Genomic DNA, 20,321 nt, shown 5'->3' with positions numbered 1-20,321 from the left:
CAGCAGACGTCGTGTGATCCTTCGGGCCGATCCTTTCTAGTCCAAACCCACCGTGTACACGTCGTCTTTGGGGGTCATTTGGGAGCTTGAAAGAAAGGTGGGCTTATCGTATTTGATAGTATTTTAGATTTTGGCTGCATGTTCTCTGCAACGTTGAAGGATAAACGCCTCGAGTACTTTCTGTGTACACAGCGGACTGAAAATACACACAGGACACAATCAGGCTCCCACACGTGTGCAGAAGAAAAGCCCAAACCGTGACTGTAAAAATGACATAATTAACCGGTTTGTAGGGATGACTATATTTTATTGTCGGAGAGATAAACGCCACTTTATTTATTTCTTTATTTTATTTTTAAAATATCTATACAGTGTTTTCTGGCTTTTAAGTGCTTTTGATGGTGTTCATGAAATGAGGCTTACTATGACTCCAGTGTCATAAAAACAAACTCATTCAGTTTATAGAGCTAGGACTTTAACCAGAGACGAGGAACCGTTGGACCCCAGGGACCAGGTCCAGAATCCAGTTCTGGGGACATCTCCCCTCATAAGGTCCTGGAAGGGGAACTGTACCATAACCTTTTCGGGGCGGAGCTTGCAGGGATCACCGTCGACGATTGGTCTACTCGTGGACCCTTTCATTCATAAAGATAGAGGACCTTATCGAGAGAGAGGGAGAGCGAGAGGGAGGGAGAGAGAGAGAAAGAAAGTCGCAGTAGGAATGTGGAGCACCCTGTAAAAGAAGGAGAGGGAGAGGGAGACCGACCGCCTTTGCCCCCCACCTCCCTTTTTCTCATAGTCGACTAATCATCCCGATGGCCGCCGGTCTTTAGCCCCCTAGTGGCTGAAGGAACCTGGTCCTAAAGTCTTGGTCGGACCGGCTTCAGATCTCCTGTCGCTGGTTGTTGTTGTTTTTTACCGCCAACTGAATTCAGCAGCAGCCGGTCGTGATGGAGGGATCACTTCCTGTATGACACCAGCGTCCCATTGGCCGGCAGCAACCAGCATTTTACCAAACTCCCAGTCTGCCTGTGTCAGCAGCAGTGACTGGGTTTAATGGTTTAATGGATCTGTGTTCCTTTCCCCTGGTGTCTCAGGCCGTAACCCCCCCCCCCCTCCCCCCCACACACATACACACCCATGCTCCCACGCTGATTAACACTGCAATATGTGTGTGTGTAGTCGAGTCTCTCTTCTTCTTTTACAGGATGCTCTCCATTCCTACTGCGATGCTTCCTCTTTCTTTATCTCGCTCCTTCGCTCACTCCACACACGCACAGTAAATGTCTCTTCCTCTCTTGGTTTTTCTATCTGACTGATTGCTCCCAGCAACCTTGACCTTAAAGCTGCAGACATATTCTTTAAACACACACGCACACACACACACACACACACACACACACACACACACACCGGACCTCACAGGTTCATCCTCCATGACAGTGACTCAGGATTAACTTGAGAATCCGTAGAGCTGCTTCCACAGTCGATGCCGGTGTGTGTGTGTTGTCATCTATGAGAGCTCCTGTGTTGAAGTGAAAGAAGGAATGTGTGTGTGTGTGTGTGTATGTGGCAGCGTTTGATTATCAGAATCATTCACCTCAGTGAGCACAAACCAGTCATTTTTCCTTTTCCAGACACACACAAAGCCCTCGCAGCTACTACTGCCATTTCTATCCTCACAGAAACCTTGAATCATAACGCAATAACAAAGAAATACCCATTTTCCAAACCGAAGCGTTTATATTAGGGATGCACCGATCTGATCGGCGCCGATCCATATCGGCCGATATTGCCATTATCGGTTTTGATCGGCGTTCTCAAAACGGCCGATCAAACCGATCGATCAGATGACGTAACATCTGCGAGAACTATCAGACGTTTCAATCGCGGCGCATCGCAACGGAGACGATGCGCCCGGCGAGGGCCGCAGAGTGAGAGGTCCACGAGGGGATCCTCACCACCGGCGGCGTCCCCCCGAGTTGAATCTCTGGGTCAACTCAGCCGACACTCACATGTCTGCCCCTAGAGACTGATGCTCACGGTAAACGCATTCGATCAGGAGCGTGCGAGGGTTTTGATAACATTAGCGGAAGGATTTATGTGACAACATCCGGTTTTGCAAAGTTAGCGGAAAGAACCACGTGAAACAACATCCGTTTTTCAAAATAAGATGTCGACAAATCATACACGAGCATATAAAAGTAAACAATTAACTGATTTTGTATCTTTATAGATCGTTTCTGAGATTTAGCTTAAATTATGCTAACATTAAAACATTTTTACTGGACCAAGGAAGAGTTTATAAAAATAAGTCAGACTTTTGTATGTTAAGAAAAGTCCTGTAAATAGATTTCCCCAAGAGTTCAAGGAAATGAATGATGCAGATGTGTTCCATACATATCTGAAATCCCCTACAATAGCAATCAAACAATTTTAATGTATCAATTCGGACATTTTTCAAAGTAAAAGTCCTAAATGTTTAAAGAAATCTGTAATTTCGTTAATGTTTGAGTTGGTTTATATATGTATTTCCTCATAGTCCTAGGCAATAATGCTACACAATAAATAGAATGCTTCAATCGACACCGTGATCGGTGATCGGTATTATCGGATCGGCAGATACTGATTTCAGTGATCGGTGATCGGCAGATACTGATTTCGGTGATCGGTGATCGGCACAAAAAACCTGATCGGTGCATCTCTAGTTTATATATTATCTAGATTATTATTATAATATATATATATTTAAATCTCATGTACAATCTTTCCCTCCTTCCAGAAAACGGTGGACTGCATGACGACCATGTCCGTTCCCTCCACGCTGGTGAAGTGCCTCTACCTGTTCTTCGACCTGCCTCACATGGTCGAGGCCCCGGCAGGCTCCGCCCCTCAGCCGCCGCCGCCCACACCCCCTCCTCCACCGCCGCCGACACCTCCCCCCGGCCAGGAGAAAACGGCGGGCCACACCCAGCAGGAGCTGCCCCTGGCCGACCGCAGGGTGATGCTCCAGAAAGTCTTTGTCCAGGTAGAAAGGAATTTATCTTTTTAAAAGAATAATGTATTCATTTAACACAATATAAAGAAAATCAGAACAACCCCTCAAATGAACAGAATTCTAAAGCGACATATATATATATATATATTATAATATAATAAATACACAAATTAAATCAACGAATAATAAACTATAATAGCGCAGAATACTAAAAAAATATATATAAATATATATTTAAAATGCCCTGCTATTTTATTTTATTTATTTATTAATGAAAAAAATGTTTTAAATATATATAAATAGTAAATAAAATATTTTAATTAAAGCAGGGCATATTACTTTTAAGTTTGAAATAATATTGGAAATGAAAAGAAAAACTCATTAAATATAATAATATCGCATATACACAAAATATAATAAATAATCATCTTAATATTGAAAAAGTCTCAAATTAGCACAAACATTGTGTAAAAGTATAGAATTGACTTAAAATACACATATTTGACTAAATCTGTCCCCCCCCCCCCCCTCCAGATCCTGGTAAAGCTCTGCACCTTCGTGTCTCCGGCGGAGGAGCTGGCCCAGAAGGACGACCTGCAGCTGCTGTTCAGCGCCATCACCTCCTGGTGTCCCCCCCACAACCTGCCCTGGAGAAGGAGCGCGGCGGAGGTGCTCACCACCATCTCCCGGCACGGCCTCAGCGTCAACGTGGTCAAGTACATCCACGGTAAATACACCGGGTCGGTGTGGGGGGGGGGGGGGGGCACCGCCAAACTGCCAAACTGCCAAACTGCCAGAGGTGTTGCGTAACTTCACAATTGGCAAACAAGTACAATGATTTTTGTCACTGAAATTATGAAAAAATCAGTTTATTCTTTTAAATGTTTTTATTTATGAATTATTAAGAATCAGAGGATATACACAAGCTGGATTTAATTTCTCGGTTTTTGTTTTGAGGATTCTGGGGCTGTTGGATAGTAGTATATTAAAATAAAAATGTTAATGTTTAAATCTATATCTAGGTTTAGATATAAGCTGTCAAACAGTTTACAGGTAACACACTTATATTCAAATACAATAATTAAAAAAACGTATATATATATATAATAAAATTTGTACATTTTCATTTCCTTTACCATTTAAATCTGCAATTTTATTTTATTTATTATATATATATATAACATTTATTTATATATATTATTATTTTTTATTTTATATATATAACAATTTAATTAAAATAAATGAGATACAAAAGATACAATAAATACAATAGATACAATAAATAAAGTAATTAAAATTAGATACAATATGATAGAAAAAGATAAAAAATAAATAAGATAATAGTAATAATAAACGATATATATATACACATATAATATTATATTTTACTTTCCTTGAAGCAGCAGCAAACATGTTTACAAACACAATACAATAAAATAATATATGTATGTATATATGTATATATAATATATATTAAAAAAATTAAAAAAAATCCTTGTTTGTGTAAACATTCCTGGCAATAAAACTGTTGCTGATTTCTGATGTATGTATGTATATATATATATATATATATCTTTATCCCCTGTGTTTGTTCCCGCCTCCAGAGAAGGAATGCATGGGCACGTGCGTCCAGAACATGCAGCAGTCCGACGACCTGTCGCCGCTGGAGATCGTGGAGATGTTCGCCGGCCTCTCGTGCTTCCTCAAGGACTCCAGCGACGTGTCGCAGACGCTGCTGGACGACTTCCGCATGTGCCAGGGCTACGCCTTCCTCTGCGACCTCACGCTCAGGTAACAGTAGGGTTGGCTACCGAAACCCGGTGCCAATATGGTACCGGTTCCAATACAACCGGTATTACCCGGATTGAAACGCAACGCACATTTCGGTGCTTCTTTCCGGTGCCTGAGTCGATTGAAATTGAAAAAAACTATTGTTGTGAACTTCTCAGGTGACTCCGCCCTGTCAGCAGGTCACGATAGCCTATCATATTTAACTCTGACAGCGGAGGCTGCGCCGTGTGTGACTGCGTGAACCCGTGTCGAGCACACCAGCGTCAGGCTGGACGCGATGGGGAGGCCGTCACCGGTCCCCCTGAACACGTGGAGACCGATTATGACGAGCAGCCTGAACTCAGATTAGTACCGTAACGTTGATTGCAAGTCTTGCATTCATAAAAGTAGCCCAAGAAATAATAAATTAGCCATTATAACCATGCTTAAGCTAGTTCGTAGACTGTCACGCTCGTAGCTAGCGCTAGCTACCAGCGTGACAGTCTGTCAGCAGATGTGTTGGTGTCCAGCGGTCCCGGCTGTATACCCGGTGTTACCGGGAATATAATGACGGAGGAATAAAGACCGTGGGGCGTCACTTTGTTTCAGTGTAACTCGCTGTCAGAAGCAAAACTTTATTTGTCACGTGTCATCTTCAGTCCCTCTGATTGGTTGTTCTCTTTGCCCATCAACACAATGACAGGATTAACCCTATAAAGTCTGCACATGACAATACATATCACATCATATAATGGAGAACATATATAGTGTATGTTAACAGTCTGATATCCGTTGTGTGTCAGTGCTCCATGATAACGGCTTCTACAGGGAATATGGCCAAAGAGGTTTTTAATGTCCTCATTGTGTGTTTAAAAAAAAATATATCGGTTCAGGCACCGTTTAGGCACCGGTATCGTTTTAAAAGTACCGGTTTAGCACCGGTATCGGAAAAAACCCAAACGATACCCATCCCTAGGTAACAGTCGTTGTTGTTGTTGTTGTTGTGTGTGGACGTTTTACCATAAGCTTCTCGGTTCCCCCCCCCCAGACTGGAACAAGGCAAGGAGGAGGAGTCTAAAGATGCCCTGAAGGACCTGGTGAACCTGGTGACCTGCCTGACCACGTACGGGGTCACGGAGCTGAAGCCCGCCGGCCTGACCACCGGGGCGCCGTTCCTGCTGCCCGGCTTCGTGCTCCCGCAGCCTTCTGGGAAAGGTGCGTTCAATGGCCTTCGGGATTTTCATTAAGTCACGTCCTTTTGATCGGGTTGACATTAAAGTCAAGATGGCGGATAAAACCAACAAAGAAAGAAACTGGGCTTTATTCATGAAGTAACTTGAGTGGATTGTAACATTTCTAACATATGATACATGACATGTTATTAATCATCTTTTTTCAATGACACATGACCCGCAACAGACTAGACTTGTTCAAGAGGGGGCGGGGCGTCGTTAGGCGATGACGCCATATGAACGTCATTAAAATGTGCAGCACTTTGAAGATCCCTCAGGGTGCGTTGACAGGAGATGCCCCCCCCCCCCATCTCGTAAATCCAAAACAATCCCACCAACCGGGTTTTCCTAAAAAGTCTTCATGTATCCCCCAGCTGCCATCACACACACGCACACACACATACACACACACACCCTAAGTGAATGTGGCGGGCTAACTAGGACCCTCGCACCATGATGGGCTTCTAGTAATGAATTTACACACAGCTGGAGCCGTCATTAAAGGGTAAACATGAGTGTGTGTGTGGGGGGGGGGGGGAGGGGTCAATAAATCCGCAGACTAGACAGAAATTAAGGAATAAGTGAAAGTCAAGAGAAGAATAAAAAATTCATGTCAGTCACTTCCTCTGGTTGTATACATATGATCTAGTTTACATATGTATACATAATAACAAGGGATTATAGTTCAGTGTAATTCTATAAGAAACATTTCCACATAAAGATCCACAAAGCAGCGTTGATACTCATATGACACACAAAAAGGTTTAACGGTTAAACGATTCCCAACAACACACCCAAGCTTAAATAGCTTATTTGCAAGAAATCATGTTTTTTTTATTTGTATTATAATCTTTTAACATACGGAATATTATATAATATATAAAATATTCGAAGGGTGTAAAATGCTGGAAATATCTCGTGTTTATTGGTGAAGTATAAATCAATACGTCATGAACGTCTTGATTCCTGAGTTCCTTCATAGCTTTAGAAAAAGAGGTCAAAGGTCAACGGGGGAACGGGTTCGTTGGCAGCGTGAAGGTTCTTGCCCGAGACGTCTCTCTCTATCTCTCGACCCCAGAGCTCATTAGTATGCGTGAGGCTTCGGCCATTCGTCTCCAGCAGTGTGACAGGCGGCAGTGTTGCCATGGCGACTGTCAACAGGTTAAGCCGGCTGGAGTCAGCCGAGCATCAAAGTCATTTCATGGATTAGGATATATGTGTGAGAGACTGCGTGTGTGTGTGTGTGTGTGTGTGTGTTTGTGTGTTTGTGAGAGAGAGAGAGAAAAGGTGTGTGTGTTTGAGAGAGAGAGCTTGTGCGTGCGTGTGTGTGAGAAAGAGAGAGGGTGTGTGTGTCATAGTGTGTCTGTCATAGTGTGTGTGTGCTATGTGTTAGATATTCAACCCCCAATATGGAGTCAGAGTGTGTGCAGAAACTCTTTTAGTATTTGTAGTTATTAAACAAAAGTCAAATTACCCTAAGCTCCGCCTCCCCCCCCCTGCAGGCCTCACGGTGCGTAACATCCAGGCCTTCGCGGTGCTCCAGAATGCCTTCCTGCGCACCAAGACGGGCCGCCTGGCCTCCATGCTGCTGGACGCCATCGGCAGCATCTACTCGGGCGAGCCGGCCAACTACTTCATCCTGGAGTCTCAGCACACGCTGTCGCAGTTCGCCGAGCGCGTGGCCCAGCTGCCGGCCGCGCAGGCCAAGTACTTCGAGCTGCTGGAGTTCGTGGTGTTCGGCCTGAACTACGTGCCGTGCAAGGAGCTGTTCGGCGTCAGCGTGCTGCTCAAGTCCGGCAGCACGTCGCACGCCTGCAGCATCGTCGCCGTGACGACGCTGCTGAAGCTGTGCCGCCACGACGCCGTGTTCAGCGACGTGCTGCGCGAGGTCGGCCTGCTGGAGGTGCTGGTGAACCTGCTGCACAAGTACGCCGCCTTGCTCAAGGACCCGGCGGCGGCGCCACAGCATCAAAGCAACGAGCCCGGTGAGGGCGCTCGCGCACGCACACACACACATAGAGACACTGACACACACACACACATTGACATGCCGACGCACGCACACACACACGCTCTCACACACACATACACTACAGACTCACACACATAAACTGACACACACTTACACGCACATACACAGACAAGCATATGCTGACACACACAGACACAAACACAAACAGACACACACACACACCAAATATAGAAGGAAACGTGAGGCTGTGTGTGAATGAATCAATTAATAGAATAACTGGACAGTCCACATAACGGTGATGTCATAAGTCTGCAGAAAGAGAGAGAAGTCAAACCACTGAAGGTCAGGAGAACCGTCGAAAGGTTTATAGTTTAGTAGATGGACAGTTAGTCTTTTATTTGTTATCTTATACACAGAGCTGAAACATTAAACCACACACCATGGACAAAGATGTACTTTTCTTCAAATACGGCTAAATTAAATTCAGTTTTCCTTCCGGCCCGATGGTGGAGCACGCGGACGCTTTGTTGTAATGACATCATGATGATGTCATCTCCCCTTCTCTTCAGCCGACTGTAAGAACAACAGCGTGGCGGAGGAGCAGAAGCAGCTGGCCTGGCTGGTGATGGAGACGCTGACGGTGCTGCTGCAGGGCTCCAACACCACCAACACTAACGCAGGTAATCTCACACACGCACACACACACACACACACACACACTGCCATACACATGATCGATGTGTATGTTGATGCGTGGTGAGGAGCCTTCATGAGTAACCTCCAACTTTCTTTCTTCAATTAGAAGGAACGAGAAAAAAAGAGACATTTCGGCGGCCCCCTGAACCTCTCCCCCTTTCCCCCCCTCCTCCACCGTCTCCCCCCAGCTCTGTTCCGGGAGTTCGGCGGCGCCCGCTGCGTCCACAACATTGTGAAGTACCGTCAGTGTCGGGAGCACGCGCTGCTCGTCATCCAGCAGCTCGTGCTGTCGCCCAGCGGAGACGACGACATGGGCACGCTGCTCGGCCTCATGCACTCGGCGCCGCCCAGTGAGCTGCAGCTGAAGACCGACATACTACGGGTAACACACACACACACATACACTCACACAAACAATAATTGGTCCCCACGGCGTAAGTGATGTGTCAGGTAGTGGACCCCACCAGGATATAGAAATGCACTCACACAAATTGGTCCCCACGGCATCAGTGATATGTCAGATGGTGGACCCCACCGGCATATAGAAACACACACACACTCTGACATGCTCGATCGTTCCAATGCTTTAAATTCATTTCGTTGAAGTTCAAAAACAACACAATGTGCATTTTGAAGCCCTGCATATACAGTAATTGCTTCAAACCCTTGGGTGTTAAGTGTAAGGTGTGCGCGCACACAGAGACACTGACACACACACAGACACTGACACACACACACACACACACACACACACACACACACAGGGCTCATTTTACGGAGCATAATTACATTTCTTTTCTAATTCCCCTCTTCCAGCCGATGTTATTCTCACGCCTTCTGGAGGCTTCGGCTGGATTAACCCATCAGCACTAACCAGAGATTTCAATTATCACCCCCCCCCCCCCCCCACACAAAAAAAACCTACAAAGAACTTAAATGGAATCAAGTTTGAATACAACTGGATCTTAACTTTAAGCCGACTGGCCTTGTGATTTAACCCCGTAATCTGTGTCAAACCCGGAGACGTTGTATCTGATCCTCGAGGCCGGTGGAGTTAACAAAACCTACATCTACACAGGAAGAGGATGTGATTGGTTTAAACACCGAGTGCTGAGTCTGGCAGTATTTCCATGCAGCAGGAGACGCCATCTCACCGTTTTTCACTTCTCTTTTCCTCCTTCCTTCCTCTGCCGGGATGCGTCATCACATAATTGCTATAATGGACCATTTCAAACTGGAAGGAGACTCCAGAGTCGTACGTTCGTACGGCGGTGTCGATGCAATCGGGATGTTGGCCAATTTGATGGACGATTAGTTCTACATCTTGTGCATGGAAGTTCATTATCAACCCTAGAAATAGCAAATAAATAAATCTCAACTCCAGGTCGAGTTATTATTAGCAGTTATACATCCTCATTTAAAAAAAGACATTTAAAAATAAATTATAATACATAATTACAATTAATAAATAAAACATTCATAATAATACATAATAATAACACATAATAATAATACATAAATAATAATTAAAATAAATAATAATTAATAAATAAGAACAAATAAATAATAGAAATAATAGGAATAAATAATACAAATGAATATATAAATAAGAAAAAATAAAGATAATATATAAGAATAAACTAAATAATAAAAGATTAAAATAAATAAAAGAAAAGGAAAAATGGTCCTCCATTAAAATTGTTTCCCATGAGTGTAGAAATATGACCACAATAACACATGTTTTCCTCCACTTCCTTCTGGGTGATGACATCACCGTTTTTATGCACTTTCACAATTACACACTTCCTTTTTTTCCCCTTTTCTAATTTGTGCCGGTGTTTTTAGCAGCAGTAATATTCTAACCCTCCGATCCCGCCGTGTTGTTTCCTGCCGGGGGCTCATAAATATGTAGAGGAACTGTAACAGTATTATGTATTGTGGGGGAGAATAATCATTTAAGAACAAAAATGTAAAAGCATCGTCAGAACGTGTTGCCGGGACCACGAATATAAACCGTAGTAGAACGCCTGCGTTGTTCCCCCCGGTTCTCCAGGCCCTGCTGGCGGTGCTGCGCGAGAGCCACCGGACGCGCACGGTGTTCCGCAAGGTGGGCGGCTTCGTGTACCTGACGTCGCTGCTGGTGGCCATGGAGCGCTCGCTGTGCCAGCCGCCGCGTCACGGCTGGGAGCGCGTCAACCAGAACCAGGTGTTCGAGCTGCTGCACACCGTCATCTGCACGCTCACCGCCGCCATGCGCTACGAGCCCGCCAACTCCCACTTCTTCCGCACGGAGGTCCAGTACGAGAAGCTGGCCGACGCCGTGAGGTGAGGGTCACCTGCTTTGTCTCTGTTGGTGAATTTGATTGGTCGACTTTCTTCACCTGTTAGTTCATGAATAATTTCCGTCTCGTGCATTGAATGTGCCGCATCTCTGTGATGTCATCATTCTGGTCACATGACTCAGTAACAGATGACATTTACTCTGTCATTTCATTTAGGCCATTAATTACAATAATACAGCTTTTTTCAGAATGTTAACAATAACAAACACACAATTATAAGAAATATGATGTTATATTTTTTACAATCAGAAATATTAAAGTTTTAATATTATTGTAATGTCACTTTTGACGTATTAGGCCATTAATTACAATAATATTGCTTTTTAAATCTAAAATCTTAAAACTTGTATATTTCTGATTCTAAAAAATATAAATATAGCTTTCTTCAGAATGTGTTTATTAACAACTAAAAACACAATCAATAAAAAAGTTTGTTGTATTTTTTTATAATCAGAAATATTCAATTAAAAATATATATATTAAGAGTATATTTAAAAATAATATCTTTAAAAAGAATGTGTTAATAACAATAACAAATGCACAATTACTTTTTTTTTACAATATCTTTTTACAATCAAAGTTGATATTTAAAGAAAAGAGAAATGTCCCCCGTCCCCCCCCCCATATCAGGCTGTTGGGCTGCTTCTCCGACACCAAGAAGCTGGGCGCCACGTCCGTCTTCCCCTCCAACTCGCAGCCCTTCCAGCGGCTGCTGGAGGACGAGGCTGCCCCCGGTGGCTGCGCGGGGGACAGCGTCTGCCCCACGCTCAAGCACTGCAGCAAGCTCTTCATCTACCTGTACAAGATGGCCACCGACTCCTTCGACAGGTCAGAGGGGCTTTTTCAAGAAGCGGCGTACAGCACGGGGCCATGTTCATAAAAAAGAATAAATGACGTGCAGCAGGAAGCGTCCTCTCTGCATGCTCCTGTGTTTCCTTTCCACTAACAGCTTCTTCTTCTTTCCCCCTTCCTTCCTTCAACCTCTAACCTCTGGTGCCGTCTGGCTGTTCTTCCTCGGCGCCCGGTTCCGTGTGCGTCTGTCTGTGTGTGTGTGTGTGTGTGTGTGTGTGTGTGTGTGCAGTCGAGCGGAGCAGGTGCCTCCCTGCCTGACTCACGAGACCTCGCTGCCCTCGCCGTGGGGCACGCCGGCCCTCAGCAGGAAGAGGTAGCTACAGCTTCTCTGTTTGTGTGTCACCTCCTCCCGTCACTCTGCTCGTCTTCAGTCGGCGCCCTCTAGTGGCCACAAATGATCTCCGCTAACTCCTCCCACAAATGTTCTCCGCTAACTCCTCCCACATCTGATCTACGAAGATCGGCACCTTTTGATGAATCCAACCTCTCAAATATGAGGATTTAATGATGTGTGTGTTATTGATTTTAAAGGGAAAGTGTGAAGGTTTTGGTGAGGTTGCAGATTTTAACAAACTGAATAATCCGCTCCCTGTGATTGGAAGATTGATCGATAGTTGCAGCCTATAAACGATCCCTGGCATTGTTTCTGATAAATAACAAAATAAATATTTACATTACCAACTACCCCCCATTACGTTTCTGTCCAAACACTCAATGTGAACCACTTGTCCTGCTCCAGGAAGACGTGAAGCGAATCCGTTAAATTGCTCTCGGCCTGAAGTAGCCCCCCTCCCCTCCCCTCCCCCCTCCTTTTCTTCCCTTTCGGCTGAAGTTTCTCACACTCTTAGGGATTTAATTTAAAAGGAGCAAAAGGAAAAGTCCTCTAATATCTGTCGAGGTGAAACTGGTTCCGCTGAATATTCCTGAGGTTGTTATCATGTCACAATTATAGATAATTAAAGCTCTTCTTTGTACCCTTTTAATTGGTTAAAAAAAAACCCACAAACACACAACTCCAGCCTCGATGACGGAAACGTTATCTCTCTCTCTCTCTCGTGTGTTTTTCTTCTTCTCATTGCGAGTGTCAAGTCCTACTCTTGTTCACCGTTCCAAAGGACACAAGGACAACTCAAATTCCCGACAATCACTTATATTTTCCTTTTGGCTTTGTTAGTTGATTGGTCTGTCGGTGAATTAGGTTGTAAACCTATAAAGACAGAGAACAGAAATTACCTTTTAAAGTAAACATTTTAATTAAAACATTCCCACTGAACTCTGGGAAATGTAGTTTTATGAGACTGAGTCCTCAGATTCAGCTCAACAGTGAGGGAAAAAAGGTCCGCGGCTAATCTGCTCAGCATCTGCATTGTTTTAAAAATTAAAATTAAAAGAATCTCCAGGCGTGTCGCAGCAATCCGTGTTTGTTGATTGCGGAGCTGTAGATTCCTAAATTAAAGAATTAAACCCAGTATTGTATCACCTTTTCTTTTTTATATATGCTCACTGCAATAAAAACAGTAAGTAAAAGAGTCATTTAATCATCGGTAATATACATATTTATATTTATTTATTTATATATATACATTTATATATCCTGCAGTCTGATATTTAACAGTCCGAATAATGTCCAAGGCTTTTGAGAAGAGCGACTTAAAAAAAAAAACCTTAACCGAAAAGTTTGGTGGCCATAGCAACAGTAGCTCAGGGAAGCGATCGGGTTAATCCACTATGCTAGGGAAGAGGTCGGGATAATCCACTATGCCAGGTAAATTGTTGGGATAATCCACTATGCCAGGGAGGTGGTAGGGATAATCCACTATGCCAGAGAAGTGTAGATTTAAACATGTAAAGTCATGGAAAAGTGGCCCGGATCCTTTAAATAAATCTCCCTGTGAATCACACCATGTGCTCCACAGACAAGGCTACTACGGCACATCGGGCCCCCCCGCCCCCGTCAAGGCTCTGACCGACCTGAAGCTCCACCTGGCCAACGCCTCCCACCTCGCCTCCTCCTCGTCTTCTTCGTCCGACATGGTGGTCATCCACCCGGGGGCCGTGCTGGCCATCCTGGACCTGCTGCCCTCCGTCTGCTCCGACAGCCAACCAGAGGTGAGGATGCTGCTCGCGTGCACTTCCTGTTTTAAAGGATAGCGAATTAGGCCATTAATTACAATAATATTGCTTTTTTCCGAATCTGTTATGAGAACTCACAATTAAAAAAAATGTTTAGTTATATTTTTTTACAATCAATTTTTTTAACCAAATTGATATATAAAAAGCTATATTATTGTAATTCATTCATTACATTGATATAGGTTTTTAAATATCAATTTGTTTAAAAAAACTTGAATATTATTGTAATTAATGGATTGAAATATGTTTTAGTGACATATTAGGCCATTCATTACTGAATATTCATGAGGTTCTGACAATTATAGATAATTAAAGCTCTTCATTGTGGCCTTTAATTTCTTAAATGACTCGTATTGCTTTTTTCCAAATGTGTTATTAACATTAACAAATGTACAATTTAAAAAATGTTGAGTTATAGTTTTTTAACCAGATTGATATTTAAATTCAGTTTTCCCGACTTTGCTCAGTAAACATGACAGATACAATCCCCTAAATCATGGACTCCGCCTTGTTTTCCCAGCATGCACTGGACCTGCAGCTGGCAGTGGCCAACATCCTGCAGCTGCTGGTGAACAGCGAGCGGAACCAGCAGGTGCTGTGCGAGGCGAGCCTCCACCAGCGGCTGCTGCAGCGCTGCAGCCAGGCACTGGGTGACGAGGACCACCCGCTGCACCCGCCGCTGCAGAGGATGTTCGAGAGGCTGGCGTCTCAGGCCCTGCAGCCCATGGCACTCAGGTACCCACATAAAATGACATGGCGAGCCTTTTATTTGACACCTGTGCTTTCAAACATCCCTTTTTTTGATGGGAGGTATTCAATGGTGGTTTAAAGGGACCCGACAACAGGTGGTGTAGCTGGTCCTCGTGCATACATACTACTAATTTGATATCCATATTAAATATCTCTCGATTCATACACTCTGTCATATTCATTGATTGTGTTGATACTGTGTTTTAATTTGTGTATAATGATTCCTTCTGTACACATTACATCTATTACACCTGTCCATCCTGGAGAGCAGGGGCGGCTTGTCCATAAGGGCGATTGGGGTGACGCACTGCCTAGGGGGAAAAGAAAAAAAGAAAAGTCGCATTCTACCACTATACCGTCTGATCTGCCTCTGGATGTCATTGTCCAATCAGGTAACAGTCATTCAGTCAGCCTAAAGTCGTGCTTCCAATGGCCCCGCCCCTTCTGGGGCGACTTTGGGCGGAATGAAAATCGCCCCAGACCTCTCCCATTGACTCCAATGTTAAATCCATTTTTTTCACAAAACAGAGCTCTCAATGCATTCTCTATGGCTTCCGGGAGGACTCGCCCCTCCAGGTCTTGTCATCAGTAATCGACGTAAAAGCGTATCAGTACGTCATACAGCTTCGACAGAGACATATTCAGTGGAGATGGCCGGTGCTCAGGGCAACAGCAGCGATTCAATTCTTTCTTTGAAAGAGACTCCTTTCGGTCGGCGTAACAATGAAGACACATTGGCAACAATAGAATTAAGACTTCCTAGACCAGTGGTCCCTGTCGCTCTCGAAAATAAAATCAGAAACACATTTTTCCTCATTCTCGAACATTTTCTAAAGTGTCTTCTGAAACGTTTTCTTCCTGACGATCGACGTCAGAAAAGATCTCCGCCTGATTTTAATGAACGTCTGAAAACGGGTTCTCTGACAGCCGTGTTGTCAGCTGTGCTCCCTGAAAGAGGAACGTACCACTACAGGTGAGGCGCAGGGGAAATGCAGAAAGACCTTTATTGATAACTTCACATATTACACAAGGTCAAAGTACAAAGACATAAAACTAAGTCATGAATAAATAAATGTTGAAGTGCCTGTACCTTCGTGTAAATGTTTACGTTACGGCATTAACAAGTTACACCTGCGCATGCGCGACAGCCGAGATTCTTGGCGACTTGCCAGGTCTTACCTCCGTGAGTTCGGCTTTTCTGCTGTTGCCCTTCAAAACAAAAGCTCAACATTTAGCTTTTTTCTTGTCTGGTGGAGCAATCTGGTTTACTTGAAAGTGATTGCAATTGTATTTATTCTATTATTTGAAAAAGCACAGATGCAGGAGTCACAAATTGGGATCTCATATTTATTATTATTATAATTATTTAAATCTTGTTGAAAAAATACCCAAATCAAAGACCAGGAGCTGGATTACTGACAGCAGCTCACAGACGGCCTCAGACTGTCTGTCTGCTTATGAACTAACTACAAGCTCACAGACAGAGTTCAGTCACAGCCATAACACTGACTGGAGTCACATGACCTGATGGCATTGTGACGAAGCTACACATAGACAGCTGTCTGAAGGTCTGTGGTTTTGGGAGGGTTAATCATTATCCCAAAAATTGCCCCCCCTGAGAATTTTTTCAGGAGCCGCCACTGCTGGAGAGGGATCCTCCTCTGTTGCTCTCCTGAAGGTTTCTTCCCTTTCTTTCCCCTGAAAGGTTGTTTGGGAGTTTTTCCTGATCCGATGTGAGGTTCTGGGACAGGGATGTCTATGTGTACAGATTGTATAGCACTCTGAGACAAATTTGTAATTTGGGAAAATGGGCTATACAAATAAACTGAATTGAATTGAATTGAATTGAAATTCACTAATCTCAAATTTTGGCTAAAATGCATTAAAAAAGGGTTGCCTTTACCCGGGCAACATTTAGCAAACGTAAGATCGCTAAAGTTTAGCCCAAAGTATTAAATGGTGGCGTTTTATGCCTTTTTTTATTATTTGGCTGTCGATAAGACGGCCCACTGAGATGGTTTTGCAGTGCAATATTTAGCATCTTGCTATTACCTAAAACATGGCCACATTTAGCTTTTTTCCAACATGCTAACTAGCGTGCTAACGTTGTAGTTTTACCTAATTTGCGTAATCTGCTTTGACAGCGTGTGAAAGAATAGATGCAAACTGAACGGAGCTCATTTCCCGCTTGACTAGTTCAGTGAGATGGGAGATTGGGGGGGGGGGGGGGGGGGCTCTTTTTATATGTAAATCTCTGGCTGTTATTCGCTCGCCGGAGTTTAACATATCTGTCGATCTGTTTCCTCCTCCTCATGTTCACCCTCCTCATCTTTCTACCTCTTCCTCCTTCCTGTGTCATGGTGTTTCGTTTGTGTTTTAATTTTAAATAATTGATGCATTAATCTTCAGTGGATAACCTTCCGTCTAATGCATCGTCAGGAAGCATTCGTCTACCGTCGAATACTTAATCTTAATTTCTGTCTTTGTGTTCTGTGTCGATATTTTTGAATAATGTCGAGCGAGTGTACATTAAATGTTTCACGGGCGATTAAAATGTATTTAGTCTGTAAATGTTTTGCCCCATTTTCTTTCCAGACTCCCGAAATGAGTTCTGGTTCTGTTTCACCCTCAGTTAAAAGACCGCATCAGACTTAAAGTGCTTGTAAAGCTATCTCATGAAATAAAAGGACAATATATTTACCGTATATTTAAATATGAACCGAACCAACTGTTAGAGATTGAAAAAGGTTGCCTCTTAATTTCATACACTAATTTGTTAACAATTGGAGAAAGGTTTACCTCCAAAAATTATATATATATATTATTGATATATATATATATATATATAATTTTATAAATATATTATTATTTGTAATGTTTTTTTAAATGTTGTTGCTGAAAATAATCAAGAGTATATACATATATATATATATAAAATTATATTTATATATAATTATTTTCTTTATATATTTGTATTTTATAATATTTCTATATATATATATATATATATTATTTTCGATATATATATATTATTTTCTATGTATGAATATTTATATATATATATATAATTTTATAAATATATATATATTTCTTATTGCCATTTGATTCCTCCTGTGTTTTCCGTTCTTCTTCGTTGGTGTTGTCTTTAATGGCGTCGTCCTGCTCATTTTCTCCTCCTCCAGGGAGTTCTTGCGTCTCGGGAACCCTCTGAACTGCGGCGCCTGGGACAAGAAGTTGCTGAAGCAGTACCGGGTCCATAAGCCCAGCTCGCTGAGCTACGACGCCGAGATGAGAAGTAAGGCGGTACCACGGGTCACCGGGGGGGGGGGGGAGGGGGGGGCTGCTCATCAAACTCAATGATGGTCTGAGAGGCCTTCAGGAAACACTTACTGGGTTCTGTCTTCTAGTTTTGTTAAGATTGTCATACTTCAAGTATTTTGCTTTTTGAAGATACCGATTGTCAGAGCGGGTTTTTAACAATTCTTCTTCTTCTTCTTCTTCTTCTTCTTCTTCTTCTTCTTCTTCTTCTTCTTCTTCAAGAGGCGGTGATTGCGGAGGACGAGCTTCCCGTTTGACATTTAATGGCCATGTTGTAAATAACCAGCTCGTCTCCACAGAGTTCAGATCACTGTAAACAGACTCCTAGGATCTTGTTTGACTGATCAGGATGTTGAATCATGGGTCGCTTGACTTTGTGCACAAACGTTGAACATAAAAAGAACACGATGTGCATATGAAGTCCTCCCCGAGTGAAGTCTGTAATCTCTGCGTGTTAAGCACAGATCACGTTGCCGCGGTTTGTTTCCCCCTTAATGTTTGTAATCTGACTCCTCGCCGCGTCCTAATTGCTTATTGTGTCTCCTCCCCAGCTGCGAATGGATTTAGAGCCACGTGCTAATTACTGCTCTTTACACAGCAACACGCCGCCGCCTAGCATGCCGTATTAGCCGCCGCCGCTGGTCGTTGCACTTCCTGCTTAGAGCCAAGGCGTCTTTGTTTTGATGGAATAATAAATGAGAGCAGCAATCATGTGTTCTTAAAAGAAGGTGAAATATTGTCCTTATAGGATGAGGAAGTTAGTCTTTTAAAAGCCTTAATATATATAAATATAATTAATTTATGTATCTGCTGTTCTCATTATGCATTATAAAAACATTACGGTTGTTCCTTTTATTGCCTGATCCGAAGGAGACGTGTGAGAAGGAGAATTAATAACCTACAAGGGCCATATGGATGTGAGATGGAAGATCTTGTCTCCTGTGTTTATGACGTAAGAATAGATGTACAGATTGCCAGGTGTAGAAAGAGGGTTTTATATATTTTATTATTTATTTTATATATATATATATTTGTACATTATATATTTTATAAAATATGTAATATATATTTGATATATAATATATAAATATTATATATGTATATGTGTGCAAACCTTTTCCTGGGAGAAACATGAATGCTTTTAGTCCTAAATGGTCATGGGGTCTGGGTGTACTTCAGCCCCGTGTGGCCAAAGTGAACATTACAACAACAAACAAGTTAACATCATTTAGAAATTGTTATTATAATCATTAAATCGGGGATGCAGGAGACAGCATTCAGCTCAGCTGTTCTTACACTGGGAGATAGAAACATCCCATAATACTAGTTGTGAACTGACCCCCCCCCCCCGTCTCTGTCTCCGTCCTGACTCCACAGACAGCATGACCATGTCCATGGAGGGCTTCGGGCCCGACAGCGTCTTCGCCACGCCGGCGGAGGACAACGGCCAGTACCGCATCAGCCGCAGCCTGGTGCGCTCGGCCGAGGGCAGCACGGTGCCCCTCACCCGGGTCAAGTGCCTGGTCTCCATGACGACGCCCCACGACATCCGTCTGCACGGCTCAGCCGTCACGCCCGCCTTCGTGGAGTTCGACACTTCGCTGGAGGGCTTCGGGTGAGTGTTTACTCTTCTGGTCGCCCAGAAAAAGGGACGGGGTCTCAATACTGCTGCTGGAAATGAAACAATGAGAGCTGACGGTGAAACCAGACCAGTAAACGGTGCTGTAGAACGTAAAACAACCAGCATTAAGATGAAAATCACAGCGCAGGGTTCATTCAATTCAGTTTATTTTGTGGAGACCAAAATCATAAATTATCTGGAAAAAACAACAAAAACAAATCATAAGAAAAAACTGGAAAAAAAGATGAAGAAAATTCCAGGGAAGAAAATAAGGGAATAAATCATCCATACAGCCTTTCCTTTCTCCATTCACGATTTGATATTTTATTAATACATGCATATATTCGCAAGGAACTCCGTGACTGGACAAATCTTCATTTTTTTCTTTAATCATGCCGGTCCCTCTCTCAAATCTTTTTCTCTTTATAGAGCAATTTTCTTCACACACACACACACCACACACACACACACACACGCACACACACGCGCCTCAGGGTGCCACATGTTGTTTTTACTACTATTGAACAGGTTGTGTTCATCGGCCTCCGGCTGTGGCGCCGCATACAGAGAGGCTCATTTTACGCCTTTTGTCATATGACGCCCTTTTGTGTGTGGGGAGGGGCAGCGGAAATGCTGT

General features: G+C 43.3%; 1 protein-coding gene across 8 annotated transcripts in view; it reads left to right on the top strand.

The window, feature by feature from the left end:
- wdfy3 (WD repeat and FYVE domain containing 3) overlaps positions 1-20,321 on the top strand; it is a 70,865-nt gene that overhangs the window by 13,153 nt on the left and 37,391 nt on the right. For 7 of the 8 annotated variants that reach the window (XM_056419909.1, XM_056419908.1, XM_056419910.1 and 4 more), the window contains exons 5-18: positions 2,783-3,028; positions 3,533-3,725; positions 4,603-4,789; positions 5,817-5,983; positions 7,503-7,985; positions 8,542-8,652; positions 8,857-9,050; positions 10,722-10,993; positions 11,641-11,838; positions 12,092-12,175; positions 13,779-13,971; positions 14,516-14,730; positions 17,928-18,040; positions 19,441-19,678. In XM_056419909.1, the coding sequence (XP_056275884.1) occupies positions 2,783-3,028; positions 3,533-3,725; positions 4,603-4,789; positions 5,817-5,983; positions 7,503-7,985; positions 8,542-8,652; positions 8,857-9,050; positions 10,722-10,993; positions 11,641-11,838; positions 12,092-12,175; positions 13,779-13,971; positions 14,516-14,730; positions 17,928-18,040; positions 19,441-19,678 (2,894 nt within the window). The remainder of the gene's footprint in view (positions 1-2,782; positions 3,029-3,532; positions 3,726-4,602; positions 4,790-5,816; positions 5,984-7,502; positions 7,986-8,541; positions 8,653-8,856; positions 9,051-10,721; positions 10,994-11,640; positions 11,839-12,091; positions 12,176-13,778; positions 13,972-14,515; positions 14,731-17,927; positions 18,041-19,440; positions 19,679-20,321) is intronic. The other variant, XM_056419907.1, reaches the window with a different exon arrangement.

This window comes from Pseudoliparis swirei, chromosome 7 (genome assembly GCF_029220125.1).
Source record: "Pseudoliparis swirei isolate HS2019 ecotype Mariana Trench chromosome 7, NWPU_hadal_v1, whole genome shotgun sequence".
Lineage (NCBI taxonomy): Eukaryota > Metazoa > Chordata > Actinopteri > Perciformes > Liparidae > Pseudoliparis > Pseudoliparis swirei.
This window is presented reverse-complemented; position numbering and strand designations above follow the sequence as displayed.